The sequence below is a fragment of the Lycorma delicatula genome, chromosome 12 (genome assembly GCF_047948215.1).
Source record: "Lycorma delicatula isolate Av1 chromosome 12, ASM4794821v1, whole genome shotgun sequence".
In the NCBI taxonomy this organism is placed as follows: domain Eukaryota; kingdom Metazoa; phylum Arthropoda; class Insecta; order Hemiptera; family Fulgoridae; genus Lycorma; species Lycorma delicatula.
In genome coordinates this window covers 49,707,359-49,727,693 of record NC_134466.1, presented here as the reverse complement: position 1 = coordinate 49,727,693, position 20,335 = coordinate 49,707,359, and the positions used below count along the sequence as shown (strand labels likewise).

At 33.5% G+C, this 20,335-nt stretch overlaps 1 protein-coding gene across 1 annotated transcript; it reads right to left on the bottom strand.

The window, feature by feature from the left end:
- Positions 1–3,888: 3,888 nt before the first annotated feature.
- LOC142333143 (uncharacterized) lies at positions 3,889–19,385 on the bottom strand. The gene is made up of 6 exons (XM_075380079.1): positions 19,334–19,385; positions 16,986–17,417; positions 13,260–13,359; positions 9,136–9,237; positions 7,146–7,301; positions 3,889–4,017 (listed from the first exon to the last, which is right to left on the bottom strand). Exons 2-6 carry the CDS (start codon positions 17,054–17,056, stop codon positions 3,949–3,951), a joined length of 498 nt encoding a protein of 165 aa, XP_075236194.1. The 5' UTR covers positions 17,057–17,417; positions 19,334–19,385; the 3' UTR covers positions 3,889–3,948.
- Positions 19,386–20,335: the final 950 nt, after the last annotated feature.

Here is a 20,335-nt window from a genome sequence, read left to right as displayed (position 1 = left end):
AGCCCACCATTTTAGAAACACACTGTATATTCAGTTACGCTGAGAGAATTAATAATTTAACGTTTTTGTTTATACGAGTTACTTACAAGTCACATTACGATAAATAACTGACACATAAAAGATATTTGCTACGAGCACCTGGTTCTCAAACAATTATTAGTAATTAAGTACGCTTAAGAGTTTTTTTCAGCTGTAGTCTTTGTTTTAAATAATATAATTTTATTCAGTTTTCTAGTAGTTTCTCACCGTTTAAATGTACGTTTACCAATATCAGGAAGTACGCATAATATTTTTTAATCGTTAATAATTATTATAAATAGTTTGAAAATATATCATATTATTAAATATTAATTGTGTTATAAATAAAGTGGTTTTTTTTTAAAAAAGTGAACAATTTTGTGTTTTAACATAATTTAGATGAATCATTAATACTCGTTGGTATATACAGAATGGAGCAGAGAAAAGGCATGTTTTTTAAACCACTATTACTCAGCGGCGAGTGATAGTATTGACCTTCGGCGACCTCTGGCGATAACTCAGTTATTGACGCTATAGAGCGTAGAACATCATGTGTTTGAGGTCGAGCTTTTTTTTAAAAACAGTGATTCTGCGGTCATGATTCAACGTCTTTTCCGTCGAAATTTTAATGTCGAGTTAGAGCTCAAGATCGAAACATCTTCCTTCGATGGGTTGAGGTGTTTAGAAGTACTATATCTGTGATAAAGAAAAAACCACCTGGCCTTCCCCATTCTTTCCGAACTCCGGAAAACGTAGGCAAAGTGACAAGGGCAGTTCTTCCTAGTCTGAAACGATCCACTAGGCGAAAGGTGTAACGCTAGGTATGTCACATCGTTCGCTTTATCGCGTCTTACACGGTGATCACAAATTTTACCTGCACTAAATAAAGATCGTCCAGCAGCTAACCGAAAGGGATTTTGTGCAACGCAAAAATTTTGTGACATAATGAATGCCATTCTTACGGAAAATGAAAACGCCCTAATTGTGTTGAATGACGAAGCGCATTTCCATCTGGATGGTTATGTTAATGTACAGAACTGTCGGTACTGGGCGTCGGATAACCGGCGTGAACTAGACCAAAACACTTCGACACAACTCAAAAGTAACTGTGGGGTTCGGTGTCTTCAAGATAGGGATTATTGATCTTTATTTTTTTTTAGAAGGAGGGAACCGCAGTTACAGTAACATCAACCTGTCTCGTAAACGTATGAACTTCCTGCGGCCAGAACTGGAAAGGTATCGGGTGAACTTGAGAGAAATGTGGTTCCAACAGGATGGTGCCACAGCTCACACGGCGAGAACACCGATTGACGAGGTTTGACAAATGCTTCCTGGACATGTCATTTCACGATTCTGCGATGTTTCTTGGTCCCCACTCTCCCGGCTGCTGCGCGAACCGGAATGAGGTTGCATTCCCTTTGTTAGGTGACCTAAATTGGTCGACTTATTCGGGTGTAGTTCTGAATTTCTATGTTTCGTAAGCTATAATTTTGATTGGTATGAGTGCAGAACTTATTTAACTTTAAACCAGTTCGTTATTTGAGGCATTTACAGTCACGAACGGTGCTGTCAAATCTGGATTAGGCACGGGGTTCGCGCTTCCGCGGTTTCAGTCAGTTAGTTTGAGGGAATAATGTTAGGTTGAATGTGAAGATATCCGTTTGAGGCCTAGTGAAGGCAAAATTTGATATGTATTTTACTGATGCAAATGTCTGCCGAGGCGTTTACATCGGTGGCATTCCGACCGAGGCCTGGCTGATGACTATGAGATGTAATCAGTTAGAGGCTCTAAAGACGACCTCCGGTAAAGCCCCTCAGGGCTCGGAACGGAGAGGGTGGTGTGGCGACCGGTAACATCACTAGGTGGGTGTCTTCTCCCTACGAGGTTAGGATGGTCCCCACTCTCTCCGATCTATCCATTTGTGATTTCCGTTTGAGGGACTTCCTGAAATTAAGAATTTATGTGAACTAGCCACACACAATCGAAGACCTGAAAATTTTCATTCGTCAAGAAATTGAAGTTTTGTCGAATGAAACGTTGGAGAAAGCTGTGCAGAGCTTTAAGGAGAGGATCTGATTTTGTGTCAGACAAGAAGGACGTCGTCTTACTGACATTATTTTCCGTACCTAATTGAGATATATTGATATAGAAAATGCAATAAAAATATTATGCAATGTAAAATGTTTTTTCTATAATTAAAACAACCGAAGTTATTCTGTACTAAAAAAACATGCGTTTGCTCTGCTCCACCGTTTACATTTTGCTTTTAACTCTCATTGCGAATACAGCTAGAATAGCAATATTAAATAAGAAAATATGTTCATCATGTCAAAAATGGAATATCAGGATTCTTTCAAATATCTTCTTTCCAAAAATCATTATTGATACCGGATGAAGCCCAATTCTACGTTAACAGGTCTGTTAATAATCATAAGTTACGATGTTGGCACGGGTAACCTCTACAAATTTAGTATAGTATACATTATTAATTTTGAATCATACCATTATATAAGTTATAATTCAATTTTCAATTATAACCGTATAACACTGGTCTTTTTTTCTTTCCTGTTTAGCCTCCGGTAATTACAGTCCAGATATTACTTCAGAGATTGAATGAGGATGATACGTATGAGTGTAAATGAAGTGTAGTCTTGTACAGTCTCAGTTTGACCGTTCCTGAGATGTTTGGATATCTCACTGGTCATAAAATAGTGTTTTCGACCAATATATATATACACGAGAGTGAAGATCAGTAATCTCTCAGCGGGATATTGTAGCTGATCACTTTTAACGGAACTAAAATCAATAGGTATATTTTATAGTCGGGAATGTTTTATTACCCAAATATTTGTAATTTATGACACGATGACGGTTAACGAAAAATTATTCGAATTTTGTAATTTATAATTCGTTAATATTGTTGGTGATAAAAAAATGTATATATTATAGAAGCTTAGCGTAATTACAAATTCTAGCAAAAGACCCGAGGCTGTTTATTTTACAACATATAAACATCTAGGATATGAAAGTTTAAATTATTTACTGGAAAAAAGTAGGTATCTTGATACGCAGTTCTCTATCATTAATCCTTATAACTTCCCGATCTCTAAAACTTAATAATTTTCGAGAATGAGTCACTAACAATAAAGGAATGCAAAGTGTTTTTAATTGCTCAAATGTGATGTCATTCATTGTTTACGTTTATTAATGTAATTAGCCAAATAGACTGATTAATTTCTCACGATTAAAATGTTAAAATCTAAATATATATATTTTTTTAAGTGCAATCATTATAAATCATAATATATAACGGTTATAAGTTATAATAATGTTTTTTGCATAAATATTAACCTTTCAGTTTATTCTTTTTTTAAATGGTTATAAGTCATTATATAACATTTAAGTGTAAATAATAATTTTTTCGTAGGGTGATTAAAGGCGTGATAGTTGTATTAAATAATTATGAAATATCGTACTTAATGAATGGGAATTGTAGACGCCACTAATTCAGTAGACTATCCATGCTCAAATTATACCTCTGATCATCGCCATATTATAACTGTGTTTTGTTTTCTATTGTTTTTATTCTTTATGCGATGAACTAAAATTGCTTTATTTGTTAATCGCATCCAGTATGATTCTTAGTAGTACTATGTTAGTTTTAACGCGGCTGCTTCAACGCAGAGTGCAGTTAATATATCGATAGGCCGGTGAGCTCTAATGAGTTTCTAGGCCGGAAGGATCATTTATATTGTGTGCTGCTGTTCTTCGTAGTGCCAGCTGACGTTAGTACCCGTATAGTTTTAAATAAGTGGAATAAGGTACCTATTGCTATATTAATAAAGTTACAATATTTATGTTTTAAATAAATTTTACTTAATAATTTTGTATTTAAAAAATAGACAATATAAATAACCTAATTAGTAAATTTATTCATTATTTTTTTTATTACTGAATTGTAACATCAAATTACAATATGAGTATGATACCTGCAACAGCTGAAACATAAATTTATTTATTAATAAATTATACTTATTATTATATATTATTATATTATACTTATTATACTAGGAGATGCTGCCTCCGGATTTCGGCAGCTTATCGTACAACCTCAAGAGAGGCTGCAGAGGTGCTGCCTGATGTTATGCCAATTGACCTGCTAATTGCTCACAGAAGGAAGCGTAGAGAATTAAGGATGCTTCCTTTTTGGAGAAGAAGAGATTGATTGTAGCCAATTTACAACAGCTGATGAATACTTGGTAAGAACGGTGAGTTGCGGGAGAAAAAGGTCGGTGGACTTACCGTCTGATGGGAATGTAAGGAGTTGGTGCAGTAGGACTCCCGCATTAATTGATTATAGTCTTATGTAATTCCTGGCTGGGCATGGTGGTTACAGATCGTATCTGTTTAGGTTCGCTCTTGACCATTCAGACAACTGTCCGGCCTGCGATGTGGAGGAAACTCCGTACCATGTTTTATCTGTTGTACGAGGTTCCAAGATGCACGGAGATGCATCCTGGATACCCGGAGTCGGGAGAACATGTTCAGACCTGAGGATTTTCAGCAGATAATGTTTTAGGGTGTGAAGCAGTGGACTATTATTGCAAATTATAATAGAAAAGTTTTAGAAGAACTCAGTAAAACAGAAAAAACTCGTAGGAGACGGCGAGCATTAGCGCGGCCTGCAAGGGAATGAGGCGTCAGATAATGCCGGGTTGGACAGGTCTGCAACTGAGTGCCTTGGGGGCCCTATCGAACATGATGGGGGCCGCTTTTTTGCGGCGAGGCCGTGGACACTACACTCCTGATGTCTGAGGTCGTTGCTCAAGTTTTTAATGATTATGGCTGACGGTCGCGTGGATAAGTGGTAAGTAGTTGAGTTGTGCGTGTGTGTGTTGGTTGGTGGGGTGTGTTTTGTGTACTCCGGGTGAGATTGTGGAAATTTAATTAACTTTTAAGTGTACTCTGGCGGATAAGTTATGTCTTGTGACCATGTTTTCTTGATTGTTGTGCGCTTGTCTTGTGTTGGCTTGATTGTATGAATGTATAAATGTGTGTGGTAGGTCTTAGTACCTGTTAGGTGTTCTATTTTTTTTTTCTGAATTTTTTTCTCTTTAGGTATTCTTGTAGTGGTTTGGGGTTTGGTATGGATGATGTTTGCTATTGAAGACCGAATGTGTGTGTGGGCGCTTACCTCCTCTTGAGGTAAATCTTTATTAGCGGTTTCCCAGGAGGTAGGGTAGCCAGGGGTGGAGGTTTAGTCGGTAGTGCGCAGGAATACATACGCATTTTCTGTAACAGCTTGCGGAACCTCTTAGCGAGTCCAACACTGCTTCGGCGCCCGTAAATGGGGTTCCTCCACCCCCCCCAAAAAAAAAACATTATACCGCACTAATGAGACCAGTGGGCGGTACTATACGGAAATGAAACGATACATCTTACCGATCTGCCGAGAAGCGATCCGGGTCTCGGTCTATACTCTTTAATGTCTCACGCCTCTAACCACTGCAGCAGCCGGATCTGGGTCTAATTGCCTATAAGGTTAATAGGTAAATAGTTCACGTGGTTGTTTAGCCGTAATTTATTGTAGCGAATCACTGTATTTCTTCTCGACGTTCGGTAAACCCAGATATTCGTGGATTTCGTTGTTTTTTATGAACCAAAGGCGATTCTGTAATGTTCTTCAGAAATTTGTTTTGGAATCGCTGTTTAATCTCAACGTTTTACGGCTTCCTGTACTCCAAAGCTGGATCCCGTAGATCCGAATTGGGTTTGTTATATCTTAGAGTTCTGTTACGGTACAGAACGGCGTTGAAAGCAAGAATAATAGCATTTTGTTAATAATTAAGTCAAAGCCTGGGGTTTTCTGCGAATGCTGCTTCTTCCGGATTACCTTCAGTACCCTGATGACGAAAATAACTTAACAAGGAAGACTCAGAAGAATCGAGCTCCAAAAGAATTTAAGATTTTTCTCCTCACCAGCCCCTCGTATGTTGACTGGCTTTTTGTTAAGATTATTTTATTAAGAAAAATAGAAAATTGATCAGTCTTCTCTCAGTCGCTGTGAGCCCCTGACCTATCCAACTTCTTCAAAAAAGGAAATGAGGGTGGTGGCCACTAAATATTTTTTGATAGCCTTGCCTAAGGAGTAACATCTCTACGCAGAGGAGAAAGATTCTTGAAGTTATGTTGACGGTGTCATTTTTAAAGACCTCAGTATTTGTTTCTGCTGATAAGGCTGATTCAGTCTGAGAATAACTTTTATTTTTGTATAATTAAAAATGGATTAACCTTTAATTAGTGATAATTAAACAATCAAAATTATTGTTGTATATATTTAACCTATAATAAAAATTATATTCAATCGTAAGACAATGATAACCTCCGGCTGAGCTATTAAAAATAGATTATTTAATAATATCTTTAATTCAAGAATAGGTTTTTTAAACATTTGGAAAATGAAAGTAAACATTATATCCACTTATATCCATACGTTTTGTTATGAAGTTTGAAATAAGTCGAGAAACCAATCAAAAGTCAATCACTTAACCGTTATTTTACTTTTCCATAAATAATTGACCCCTCAACGGAGTCCGGGTGAGGGGTAGAGGCGTGGCATTCAAATAAAGACGGTATCTCGGCTACCTAGCTGGGACTTTTTTTCTACCAAGGTAGCTAGAGGTGATGGCAGTCCCCGGAGTTGAGTTTATTCTTGGTTGGGGTCTGACTCCGAGGGGGGGGGATATAGATGTAAAATAAAAAAGCCGATTGATGCAATATAATAGTTTCTTTATGAGAGGTAATTATTTGAATACGTAATAATTTTCATCCGTTCAGAGAACTTTAAAAGTAAGTATAATAACTTTCAAAGTTAGAGAAACTACAACTTTTCCATGTAGTTCAATATTAAGGTGATACTACCGCATTATACTCATCTTTATTTTTCTATCATTTATTTATATGTTAATGTTTTGCCGATGCATATTTCAGGGTAAGTACGAAATATATACCTGTGCAATACATTACTAGTTAATCACGTGAAAAAATTAAACAGATAATATATCATAAAAACTGGATACATTACTTTTTCTTATTAACTAAAGAAATAATTTGTTCTTTCTGTTACCTTCAAGAAAAAATTTAAATCCAATCTATATAATCCAGCTGGTTCCAATTTTAATGGTTTCATTGTGGCAATTAAAAATATCTTTATGCTTTGTTTAAACCATAACGGTTTATTTAGCCATGAACATAGTGTTATGGAATTCCATAAATCCTCACTCTTGGTCCAGTGAATTGAAAAAAAAAATACAAAATTAATTATAAAATAAATCTCCAATTATTAAATAATATTATATAATGTTACATTGTACTTTATGAGTGTTGGGTTTACCCGATAGGAATTTAGAATTTTTGCTCATTGGACAGCCATAAACAAAATTAATCTTCAAACAGGTGTGTACTGAGAACTTTTCGTTAAATCATTCCAGGATTAAACAGTTATGTACGTTCTCACATCCTCAGTTAGGATTGAATTGAAATCAAATGTACACCTGTAGAGCTCAAAGTAAGGAAGGAAGAAAAAAAAGGTTAGTCGGAAAAAAACGGTATGAGATTTTTTTTTAATCTATATCAAGAGCAGTTTCAAGCCCTCTATCAAGTAATCTCCATTTTAACACCTAAATAGAACAGTTTATCGTGTGTTAAAGTTGAATAATAATGAGGAGTATTTTGGGTTGATTATTTTTAATGTAAGGTTAAAAATAAAACCTTAATTTTTCCATTTGTTAAAAACCTAGCCCGTGAAGATCCTCGGGTTTTGTAATTGGCTTTTCAGCCAAAAACCGATAGGAATGCCAGTTGTAAATTTTCTATTTGAGCCGTGAAAAATTTTATTTTTGGATTCCTATTAGTTACAACGGGTACTGATTTTCATGTAGTAAATACAATACACATTTAATCATATCATAGCTTTGTTCAAGAACAAAATTATCCCATGCTAAGGGTAGAAATTGTTTTTCTTTACTATCTTCGTGAGATAGAATATATTCTTGCACATCAACACACCGTACAACCGAAATCCAAACTTCATTCTAAAACCAAACCCCTTCACTGTGTTTCGTGTTTCATCTCAGGGGAAATATATCTTTCTTTTTTTTTAACCTCCGGGTCCGCAGTTAAGCAATTTTTGTTTTTCCGCAGAGGATGACGTGAATGCTTTGTAGCGTGTGTGAAAAAATGCCATGCTTGACCGAGATTCGAACCCAGGGCCTTCGGGTGAAAAGCCAAGACGCTAACACTCGCGCCACGGAGGCCGACTAGAGGAAATATATCTGATGGTTTTCAAAAGTTAGTTATACAATTTTCTAGATATTTATGTGTGCAGAGCCTTTTAGAAACAAATCCATAGATTACTCCTATCTTTCCTTAATTCGATCTGAAATAATTTCGGATCATCCCTCATACCCTTCCGAAGCCTCCTTCTTTTTGCAGTGGATCTTCCTTTTGGTCTTCTTTTTTCCAGTTCAACTATAATTCTTTCAGTTTTTTCATATTTAAAACCGCATTACTAGTCTAAGCTAACTTAATGAGTTATACTTAAATATTTTCATTCATGTTTTCCTATAATTGTTTTTTTTATATTTCTTTATTCTACCAATCCGCTGTCTGGATTTTTCCTTTTTCTTTAACTATGATCAAATGTTAAATCAAAATTCGCATATAATGTCTCGTATATAACCTTAAAACTTACATACCTTAATCTTTAAATTTATTTACTTTAAATTAAAATTTTATTGGTATATCACCACTCCAAAGTAAAAATATACTCTTTTAATTTAGGATTTTTCCTGGCAATTTCCATATTTATTTTTTTAATATTTTCCACAGGAAGTATAAAAAATATAATCAATTCATCCCTCCTTGTTTTTCTAACATCTCTTTTTTATTACTCCACTAATTCCAATCATTAATTTTACTCATCTTCATTTCAATTTGGGAAGTGTAAATAACCAAATTTAAAATTGTTCTTAAATAAAAAACGTAATTTAGTTTTCTTAGTCTTTTTAAAGTATATTTTGTAACGTTTTTAATGATTTTTTTTTATACTTACTTACCTCATTAATTAATTGTTGTCCAAAGACACAAATCATTCCGTAACAAGTTAATGATGATAAATATGCCATAACATGTTTTTCTTTTCTCGAAACACTATTTTTCTAGGGAAATAATAAGTTTTATTACAATTTAAGTAATTTTATTTTAACTTATTGAATATGATATAAAATTTGAAGCCGTATTTAAAACTAAAAAAATATTTTTATCTCTATAATCAATTTTTATAAGTATTATTAAATATTATTCTTCACCAAATTGATTAATTTGGAAAAAATGTTTTTCATGTTGTAAGAGAGTTTTTTCTTATGAATTTCCGACTGATGGTCCCGTTGTTAGGTTTTCCAAATTACATAAATGGAAATGTTTTTTAACAAAGATTTTCCTATTTTAATATATGTTAAGGAGGGGTATCGGGAAAACCCCTATTTTGATTTTCTTATTAGAGGGATTTTAGAGAAAACTTAGTAAACGAAATTCATTTATAAATAATTCATTTTTTTGAGAGTCAACCCCCGCCTCTTAAAACTAAACTATATCGTTTTTCTTTATTTATTCTCTATCTCTCTTTGGGTTAAATATTTTTCAAGCATTTTTTGAACGTTTTTACTTCATACATTATAGAGATATCAAGAAATGTATACAATTTTTTTTTAAATTATAAATTCCGGACCTGAAATGTAGAAAGAAATTGATTTTTTTTATTTTAGCTTTTATTGAAGGGCGTGTATAGAGAAAATTTTACTCAAGCAAATTTTTTAAGATAGCCTACATATGAATATTTTCCTTAACATTTACTCCACACCTCTAAAAAATATAATTTTTTTTCTGGCTCCCAATTTATTTTTATTTAAAAAGAAGGTAAAAGATTTTTTCCAATTAAAATTTAAGTACATCTGGCCAATATAGCATTTCTCGAATCCAAAATATAAAGAAATTATATTCATACTATCATGAAGATTATACTTTATTTTTTCAATATTTTCAAACAATTTTTTTTTTAATGATTTCTTCACAGGATCACATTTTTTGTAAAATGTTTTATTAAATTTTATCAACAGAGTAAGGGGGATCCACAAAATTAATATTTTTTTATTTGAAATTTTGATGCTTAAATTTTATTTTGATAATGATTAAAATCAATAAAATAACTCTATTGATATGAGAACCCAAAATTAAAAAAAAAATATCAGAAAATATTTTTTTTTACATATATTTAAACCTTAATTATGCAAATAGTGATAATAATTTTAATGAGTGAATTGCAAAGAATACCCGACAAAGCCAGAAAGGGCTTGCATTAAACAGCTGAACAAGGTGTTGTATGGTAGAACTCCCTGGACCTCCAGTGTGTTCATTATCCTCATGGATGTGAGAATTATACTGATAAATAACAATTAAAGCCTTTTCAATTAACAAAGACTACCAGTTATTGTAATTTCTTTAGAGTAACAGTTTGGTCAGCTCACGACACGCAATTTTCTGAGCCATGCGGGTTTTAGATAGTAGTTGTAACTGGTTACTCGTTCTTCCTACGAATAAAGAGAAATACTGTACGATTCTTAATGTTACCCGTCAAACATCAAGACGACATAGTAACCAATATATTACACCTCTCTCTGTCTTTGTTTTAATTTTTAACTTTCTTTGCTGTTTTTTGTGACCAAAATAATTTAAAAAATGGAATTGTATACAATATTTAAAACTTTACTCACTAGAGTGTATTTATATACGAGGTGTGTGAGAAAAGTAATGAGACTGACTTTTTACTTACCAAAGTTTTTATTTTTTCAAACAACAATATTATCCCCTTCAAAGTAGTTCCCTTTGGCAGCTATACACCGGCGGAGTCGTTGTTCCTTCTCCTGGTTGCAGCGCTGGAAGGGTTCAACTGGTAGGGCTTTTAACTGATCGGTCACAATCTTTTGAATGTTCTCCAGAGTTCCAAAATGAAGTCCTTTTAAGACATGTTTCAATTTCGGAAAAAGGAAAAAGTTACAAGGACTCAAATCAGGCGAATAAGGGGATTGAGGAACCGTAGGAATACGTTTTGAGATCAAAGATTTCCTGATAGAAATGGCCGTGTGACACGGGGAATTGTCATGATGAAGCATCCACTTTTCTGCAATGTCTGGTCTCACGCGAATCGCTCTTTACCTTAGCCTTTCAAGACACCTTTGTAAAAGACTTGGTTGACAGTTTGTCCTGGAGGAACAAATTCTTTATGTACGATACCCATACTGTCAAAAAAGCAAATCAACAAGGTTTTGATCTTTCATTTTCTAATTCGACATTTTTTTGTCGAGGAGATGGAGTGTGCCACTCTTCGCTTTGCCGCTTTGTTTCAGGATCGTACTCAAATATCCAGGATTCATCACCTGTGATTACACGATTGAAGAATTCTTGGTAATTGTCAATACTCTCAAGAAGATCAACGCACACGTTTTTTCGATTGTCCCTCTTTTCCATTGTGAGGTTTTTCGACACCAATTTCGCACAAACCTTTCGAATGTCTAAATTGTCTGTCAAAATTTGATATACGGTGAACCCGTTTAAATTTTAATGTTCACGCATCATCCTTATTGTTAAACGACGGTCTGATCTCACAAGAACCCTCACGCTTAACGTTTTCATCAGATTTTGAAGTTGAAGGTCTCCCTGAGCGAGGTTGATCTTCAACGTGTTCTTGGCCTTCCAAAAATGATTTGCGCCAGCGAAAAACTTGTGCTCTTGATAAGCAAGGGTCCCCATAGGCTTGTTTCAACTTTTCAAAGGTCACACTCGCGGATTTCCCAAGTTTAACACAAAACTTGATTGCACAACATCGCTCTAAATTCCGTTGGTCCATTTTCGTAACCACAACTTCACTGATGACGCTGTCAAAAATAATGTGTTGGCTGAACGGAGTTGAAACTCGTACTGGGATGAGCAAACCGGTCTATCACAGACCGGTAGACACAGCGTTGACAGATCGCTCGCAGTGTTACCAATCTCATTGCTCTTCTCACACACCTCGTAGATTGTTTCTACGGAAACTCTTGCGCCAGCCACATACATATACCATGCGAGAAACATTGACTATCCAAGTGGAAACTCGAACCGTCTGCTCTTGTAATTTATGTATTGTCATCGAAAAAGTAAAAGTGAAAACTGAAGGCGCTTGAAAGACAAGTTTAAAGGAATGTACGCCGTTCACCGCTGCATATTTAAAACCAATATATTCAATAACCAAAAGAAATTTCAAAAATACCAAGAACTTTTTTTTGAAAATTGAATTTTAAATACTGCAAGCGGTCTCCGAATTCAATTCTTCTTCTTCGCCAATTTCTGCCATTTTTCTCACTTTTAACATTGTTTACATATTCCATTTTGCTAATTTTATATCATATTTCTGACTCCAAAATCTTTTTCTTTATCCATGTACACTTTGATTACCGTAAAATCTAATCCTGATTCGAGGCCTCTTGTTTATTTACTAAGGTGCAAATTTCTTATCGTCTGGAATGCCAACACCACGCTTCGTAAAAACAAACTTGGAGATCTAGAAATTTTTTGTCGGGAATTTCCTTTCCCATATGAACCAGTTTTTATGCGCCGGTCACTCGCTTGCACCCTTACCTGTATAGGACAGGATTTTCTGATTTTTACTTCTTTGTCATGTGTTTTAGTTGGTATTTACTGTCAATGTTTGCTGGCATCAACGCCGACTTCAAGACACCCATCCATCATTTTTTGTCGTTTACTCTACTTCACAGCCCAATATTCTGAGGTTGATACTCTTCGAGACGCTTCAGATGTTCCGAAACGATAAGTTTCAGGGGGACGCAATTTAACGTATTACCCGAGATAATCGAGTATTTAAATTAATTTAATTGAATTAAATTAACTCGATGCTATAAAATATTAAACTTTTAAATATTCATTAATAATTTGTCATTGGTTCTCATAATTTATTTTACTGGGAATATCAATCCATTATAAAACAGTGAATTAACATACTTGTTAATGTAACTAATTAGCTATAAAACTTTTGTTTTTATGATACAATATAGTACAAATTTGTACATTATCTTCAGTAACGAATATTATACTTTGTAATAATATATGTAATGTAGTATATATTTACCTGGAATAAACAGTATAATATAACACTGCAGTGTAAGCATACTAACTGGTTAAAAACCAACAAGGAAACACTCAAAATCATATTGATATGCTTTCTTTTCCTGAAATTAAATAAAAACAAAAAACAACTTTAAAATACATAATTACACTAAATAATAGGTAATGTAAATCTTATAAAAACTAATTTGTTAATTTAGACTGATTTCAGGGTTTTTACTAACGTAAACTGCACATGTTTCTGTGTGTGTGTGTGTGTGTGTGTGTGTGTGTGTGTGTGTGTGTGTGTGTGTGTGTGTGTGTGTGTTTGTGAAGAATGAATTATTTTGATTTATGAAAAATGTCAAACTTCGGGTTCGAATCTCGTTAGAGATTCGAACCCAGAGTTTTCCAGATTAAAGACAGAAAAGACACTGCTACTTCCCCATGGACATCGGAAAATTATAATTTTCCACATTGTTTCGTTTTGTTAAAATGAAAACGAAATTAATTTTTCTAGAAAAGAGATAATAGATTATCATGCCCATAAAATAAAACTATTTTTTATAAAGTTGTAAACACTTTTATTTTCTCTAATTTCTGTTTCTCAAAATGTTTTCTATTTCTTTTTATAAAAAAAAAATCTCGGGTAAATCTCCTGTCAAAATTTAAGAAAGTTTCTAATAAAGTTGTTTTAAATTTTATTGAATTTAATTACGAACCATGAAATCCTAGTTACCTCTTGAATTAAAATATGAATCGGTTTTTAAGAAAACTCTTGTTTGTGAGAGACGCGATTTACTATTTTTAAAATCAGTTAAATTAAATAATATATTGTAACAAGACCGTATAACGGACCTGACTAACGGATTCCTGCTAATTAAGAAGAAAGTAATAGAAAATATAATAATGGGAGGAATCCAGAAAGGGGATAAAAGGAACCCTTTTAGTAAAGCTAACAAGTCCATTTAACAATCATCCTTTGTAATACTGCCCGCTTACACACTTAAACAGATGTTGTTCCGTGAGAAGTGTTACCGGGCTGGGCTAGAAATGCATGGGAAACTGAAAGGGCTCGGTCGATAGTTGTCACGCTCAACTGACGTTTTGTCCTGCAGGTCAAGAGGATAGGAGTATAAATACTCCAGGGAAGAGCAGTTGACAGTCAGTCTGCGAGGAAAGTCTTCTATAGAGTTCAACGAGATGAGTTCTACGAGGGAGTTCAAAGCGAGAAGTTATGTGAGTTGGACTCAACAGTAATCTCGAAAAGGTCAGTGAAGGAACAAATTTCTAGTGCGAACGACCCTATTAAGGTGACGTCACAAGTCATTCCAGTGTAAACAGTACATGAAAACAAGAAATGGTGGTGAATTTCTGATAGACTATATCAGTATATTTTAAGTAGTTGACGGGGTGCGCCTACCCATTTTAGCAAATATATGACAAGTGAGCGATTGGGACACGTAAGCCGATGGTGTATGGCACAACGCTTAGTCCGCTCATGCTGTTAGGTAAGCTCTAGGAGCTGTGTTAGGATACTGGTTGCTAAACTGTTCGAGGCTTAGTTGCCGTTTGTGGCACAGACATTCGGTCTTATGCTTTAGGGCGACCGAATGAGGGTGGTGGCGGGAGAAATACCAAGCAAACCAATGAGACTATATAAGCGAAAGAGATAATGTACTAAATTTCATTCATAAATTGTTAGGATAGTTTTATTTGTGAACATTAAAGGTATTTGCAGCAAAAGAACTTTTCTACTTGTCTTATCTTATGTATTATTGTTGTAATTACAAGACTGGCAGTTAAAAGTGCTAACATTAGCGGTCATGCTAATGTCTTTTGTCAATGGGACAGAATTCTAGTTTTCAATTTTTAACTACCTGTAAATAAATCCTTATTATTTTTAATTCTGTTTTGTATGTAATTATTATTGTGATTACTTTGATTGTTATTTTTTATTATTCTCGTTTATTTTTTTTTATTATTGTTATTATTGATTTGTTTATTTTATTTATGTTCTTAAACTAATAAACTGTAATTATATTAACATTTTTAATTGTCAAATCTCTCAATATCCTGATCGATCCGCGAACAAGCGACAATATGTAATATATATTTTTTACAGATCTTTTTCAAACATTTTAGATTTCTTACTTTTCAGTTTCTTCAATTGGTTGTTATATTTTATATTACTGAACTGCGTACCTTACCCTGATACGTTCAAAACTGTTTTTCTTTTTTTTTGTTTTAGTGTCCCCTCATTTTTTTTCTATATAATTTAAATTAGTTTTATAGTTATATAGTTTATGACTGGCCATCAGTCAATTAAAGCTCCAAGTGCTTTAATATTAGTGGACAGGTACTTGCTGGCACTCAGCGACCTAGGCGTGGCAGCGAATTGGCGTCTTGACGAGATAAATTTAATTTATTGATTGCCATTTATATTTTAGTAGTTGACGGGGTGCGCCTACCCATTTTAGAATATATGAGAAGTGAGCGGTGGGACACGAAGCAAGAGGTGTGTGGCACCGCGCTTAGTTCCCTCACGCAATTAGGTTTGCTCTAGGAGTTAGTTAGGACACTGGTCGCTAAACTGATTCGAGGCTCAGTAGCCGTTTGTGGCACAGACATTCGGTCTTTTACTTTAGGGCGACCGAATGGGGTGGTGGCGGGAGAAATGCCATGCAAATCAATATAATTTAAATTAAAATATTGAAAAAAAATATTATCATGAAAAATCGATTACATAAACATAAAACCAATTTCTATAACCTGAGTTTTTTTGAGGACTAATAAAAAGGAATAAAAAATGAATTCCTAGTAGAATAAAAATTTAAAAAAAATAGTATGGCTACAAAGTACGTAATGTCAACTAATGTATGCTTGTCGCTATTGTTAATCGTTTATCTGGTATGCTCTTAAAGGAAATGTACTATTGGTTAGAAAATATTTGTTATTTTTAAGTGACGACATTAACATCTAAAACAACTCAATCGTTAACGGGTTTCCTTGACGAACATCCTCATTTGAAACCCACAATCTTTGCTAATAAATAAGGGTGTTGTGGTACACCTTTCTCGTTGAAAAATTATTGAACGTATTTCTTTAATTCCCACAGCACTTTTCTACCAAAAAATTGTTTACTAGGTTAACACATATTCAGATATAGATGTGCGGAAATTTAACTTTTAATGAAAATCGGCTTAAATAAATTCTCACTGAATTGAGAGGATCTTTGTCGAAATTTTATATTAAAAAGTTCTTATGGTAAGCAAGTATCTTAATAATCCGTCAATAGCTTATAATACAGCATAGCTTATAATGAGATTTTGCTTAATACAATTGAGCGAGAATAACAATAAGAGGTATCTTGGTGGAGATTTTATTCAATAAATTCTTATGGTCAGTTAAGTTTCTCAATAATTCTACGACAAATATCTTTCTTTAAAGCTATAAAAAGTGAATTATATTGAAAAAAATAAACTCCTTTCTTTTCAGGTTATTTTTACAGTGTTAACACGACTATTTATTAAGATAAGTTCAGAAACAGGAAGAGATAATTTGAAGGATTTTGCGAAAAATTAACAGTAGAATGAAGATATTTAAAAATTAGAATGAATAAATTGAATTTTTATAGATTAGTTTAGCTAAATGCATTTCATTTCGTTGTTATTTAAATAAATAGTACACCGTAGAATTGAGTTGCTTAAAAAAATAAAACTTTGAAAAATATAAAAATTCATATCCTTACTGTATCACACTTAAATGATGTTGATGAATATTTCTTACTAAGTTTTTCAGGTTTAAATCGTACGACTCCATTTTTAAAACTGATTTGTCTGTTCCAATTTCATTTACTAGTTTAATATAATTATCAATATTTAAAATTATACAACTTAGTAATTTCAACTCATAAGATATTTGTACCAACGATATAGATAAAAATAACAGCCACGTTGCAAGAATTGTACATGAAATTGTATAAACTATTATTTGAATTATGAAATTTATTATTAATATAATTGAATTATTATTTTCATTTATAATTGTAGTAAACGACGGAACCGGTGTATCAATATTATTTATATCTATTTCAAAATTCTTAGAAACATTGAACAAAAATACGAAAAATGGAAAAATACATACAAATATCCAATATGTTACTACTCCTACTAACAAAAACCTGTAACAAAACAAACAAATATAAAAAACTTGAAAGAATAAACAATTTACAAAAAGGATGATTCAAACAAATTAGTAAGAATTAATATATTTTATACATTAATTTCCCTAAAACACAAAAACTTTCTAAAGAGTTTCAACCTTTTGTTAAAGTGATCGTCTTCGAGAAATTTGTTATCGATAATAGTAATGATTATTTTCTTTAACAATATTGCCATCGAGAAATGTATTAAAATAAAATGCAGGATTATAGTAAAGTCGAATCAAAATGAAACTGAATAATAATAAATTTGGTAAACGCAATGTAATGCTAACAAGTAACAGGTTACGAGTAGGTAGTCGAGTTGTGGACTGCACGGTGTGTTAACGTGTCTATCTGAGCTCCGCGTTTTTAGTTGTTTTGGATTGATTTTTTGGCTTCTGTGTTGGACTGGTGAACTGGAATTTTAAGTGAACTGGACAAGGAATACGGACTATAATTTTCGAGTTATTTGGTTGCGGACTTATCAAGTTTTTTGTTCTCATTAGTGAGTTCATTATTTTTGTAATTATTTCTCGCTAAATTTTTATTATCATAGTGAGTGAGAGTGATACTGAGGTATATTACTAACAAAGAGACTTTTAGTGTGTACTAAAGTGAGAAATGTTTACTGTATAATAGTTTTTTTACAGTATATGCTTCTCAAGGGCGCAGACAAATTATCGTACAGTCGTAACCCCCATATTAAATATAAAGGGTGTGTGATCAGCTGAGTTAGAGTTTAACATACCTAGATATATTTTTTTTTAATGAAAAGTCCTGTTTAGCAATCACAATAGGCAAGTAGCGGTCGATGCCATTTCAGTGATGCACAAATTTAAGAGGATTGCTCGGAAATACTATGGGTTGTCGTGCTATCAAATGTACATGGTGTACCGAGGTGTGTTTGAAAGCATGACCTGTAACGCGGCGCTAGTTTGGGCGCATAGAATGGATATGAATAGAGAACTTCTTCAAAATTTAAGGAGTGCCCAGCGCAGAGCCTTAATTGTATGCACTGACGTTTTTAAAACAACCTTCTTCGAGGCTACCTTAGTATTGGAAAAGGCTCTCCCAATCAATTTAGTGACGAAAGTTAGGGCAGCCTTGTGGAATGCGATTTCGAATCGGGCCAGTACCGGAGCGGAACGGTGATCACAATGCAGCGGATCTAAATTTCGTTGATTTGCCCATCTCCCGCCTGCGGAAAAGGCTGCAGAGCCTCGCGATTGAAGCATGGCAGCTGGAATTGGACACCACGGTTAAGGGAAGTTCCTTGTATACGTTTATACAGGATCTGGGGGAATGGTATGCCTCGAGCTCGTATTTAAGGGCATCGGATGCTCACCAACCACACTAACTTGAACCGATATCTGTTTCGGTTCCGCCTAGCAGCTGATGAACTGTGCTTCTGCGGGGAGGTCCAGTCAAATGATCACCTGATGTTTGACTGCCCTGCTCTTGGGGGGGGGGGGGCAGAGACCGGGCCACCTTGGAACTTAGAGGTCAGGGGAAAATTGGCCACTCACAACCGGCGAGTCAATATGGCGAGAGCCGCATTGTCAGACCGTGTGGGAGTTCCTAGATGCGGTTGCTTTGTTTAACCGGCATCCGTATTTTGCTTAAGGGAAAGACTCTTACCGTATTGCCGTGTGAAACTAACTCAGTTTTGTTCACCGTAGGTGAAACTGGCCCCAATCCCTTTTATTACTCATGTAATATCTCAGCCACTGGCATAAGAAAAATAGAGACATGAAGTAAACAGAATAATGTAACCCTATCTGTTGTGAAACAATGTATTTTATACGTTATGTTTTCTACTACTATCTATTATTGCAGAAGATTAGCTCTAAAAAAATCTGATCAAATTTTTAAAAAGTAAATAAATTTTTACTTACCATATTAAATTCCACAATAATACATTCTTTTCGTTATTAATATTATCGTAGATATTTTGATCAATGTTTTTGTAGAATATTTTTGTGTTAAATTTTATCGAATATTTCATTATATCAAATAATGTTTTAAATATTTTAGGCGAATGCACTAAACCGTTAAAAGCGACAATAACATTTACCTCGACAACAACATCTTGAATTATCAATAAACTCCGATGGTTATCGTTCCAGTTTACATATAAACTTAAGGTGCTTACAAAAAATGATGCTAATAATAATGTCATTATCACTTTGCCTCTTAGTGTCATTTTAAAATTATTGTCTTTCGCTGAATATATCGGATTACCTAATAATGCAAATAACCCATTTTCTATATCAGTCACTTGAATTTTATTTTTTTTAATCATTTTTTATCTAAAATTTTAAAGAGAAAACAAATAACAATAATAAAATAAATAAAATTATGGGAAATTTAAGATATTTAATATTCAAAAATCGTGCCTTCCCTCTTTTCAAAGAAAACAAAAATACTTGACTTTTTATTTATTCAATTATTTTTTAATTTCTTAGTTGTCAATCGTAGTTGAAATAGTTTTAAGGTAATATAAATTGCTGGTTATTAAAACACCTGGGAAAACACGTAATTTTGGCAAACAAAATAAGAAATGAGAAAATATTACCAAATTAACAGTGAATATTTCAATTTATTTTTTCAGTGAATATTTAATAAAATATTTTTACGAGATTTTCTAGAATATTGTAAAGTTGAATAGTTTCATAAGTAATAAAAAAAGAGTTAGCTTTAATTTTTTTTTGAAATTATTTTAAACAAACAATCCAATGATGAACTTGAAATTGTTAACATTAATAGAAAAATGATTGAGGGAGAATGTGGTTAAAAAATAATAATAATAATAAAATGTTTAGGAAAATTGAAGATATTTAATATTGTTTCAAATTAAGTTCAAGTGATTTAAAACTATAAGTGGAATTTACATCCCA

Bases quoted from the DNA above. Each gene is read 5' to 3' on its own strand.
- LOC142333143 (XM_075380079.1), bottom strand. From the start codon at position 17,056: ATGGAGTCGTACGATTTAAACCTGAAAAACTTAGTAAGAAATATTCAT. The intron at 13,360-16,985 runs GTAAGGATATGA...ATTTAATTTCAG, and splicing joins CATCATTTAAGTGTGATACA to GAAAAGAAAGCATATCAATA. The intron at 7,302-9,135 runs GTAAGTAAGTAT...CACTGGACCAAG, and splicing joins GACAACAATTAATTAATGAG to AGTGAGGATTTATGGAATTC.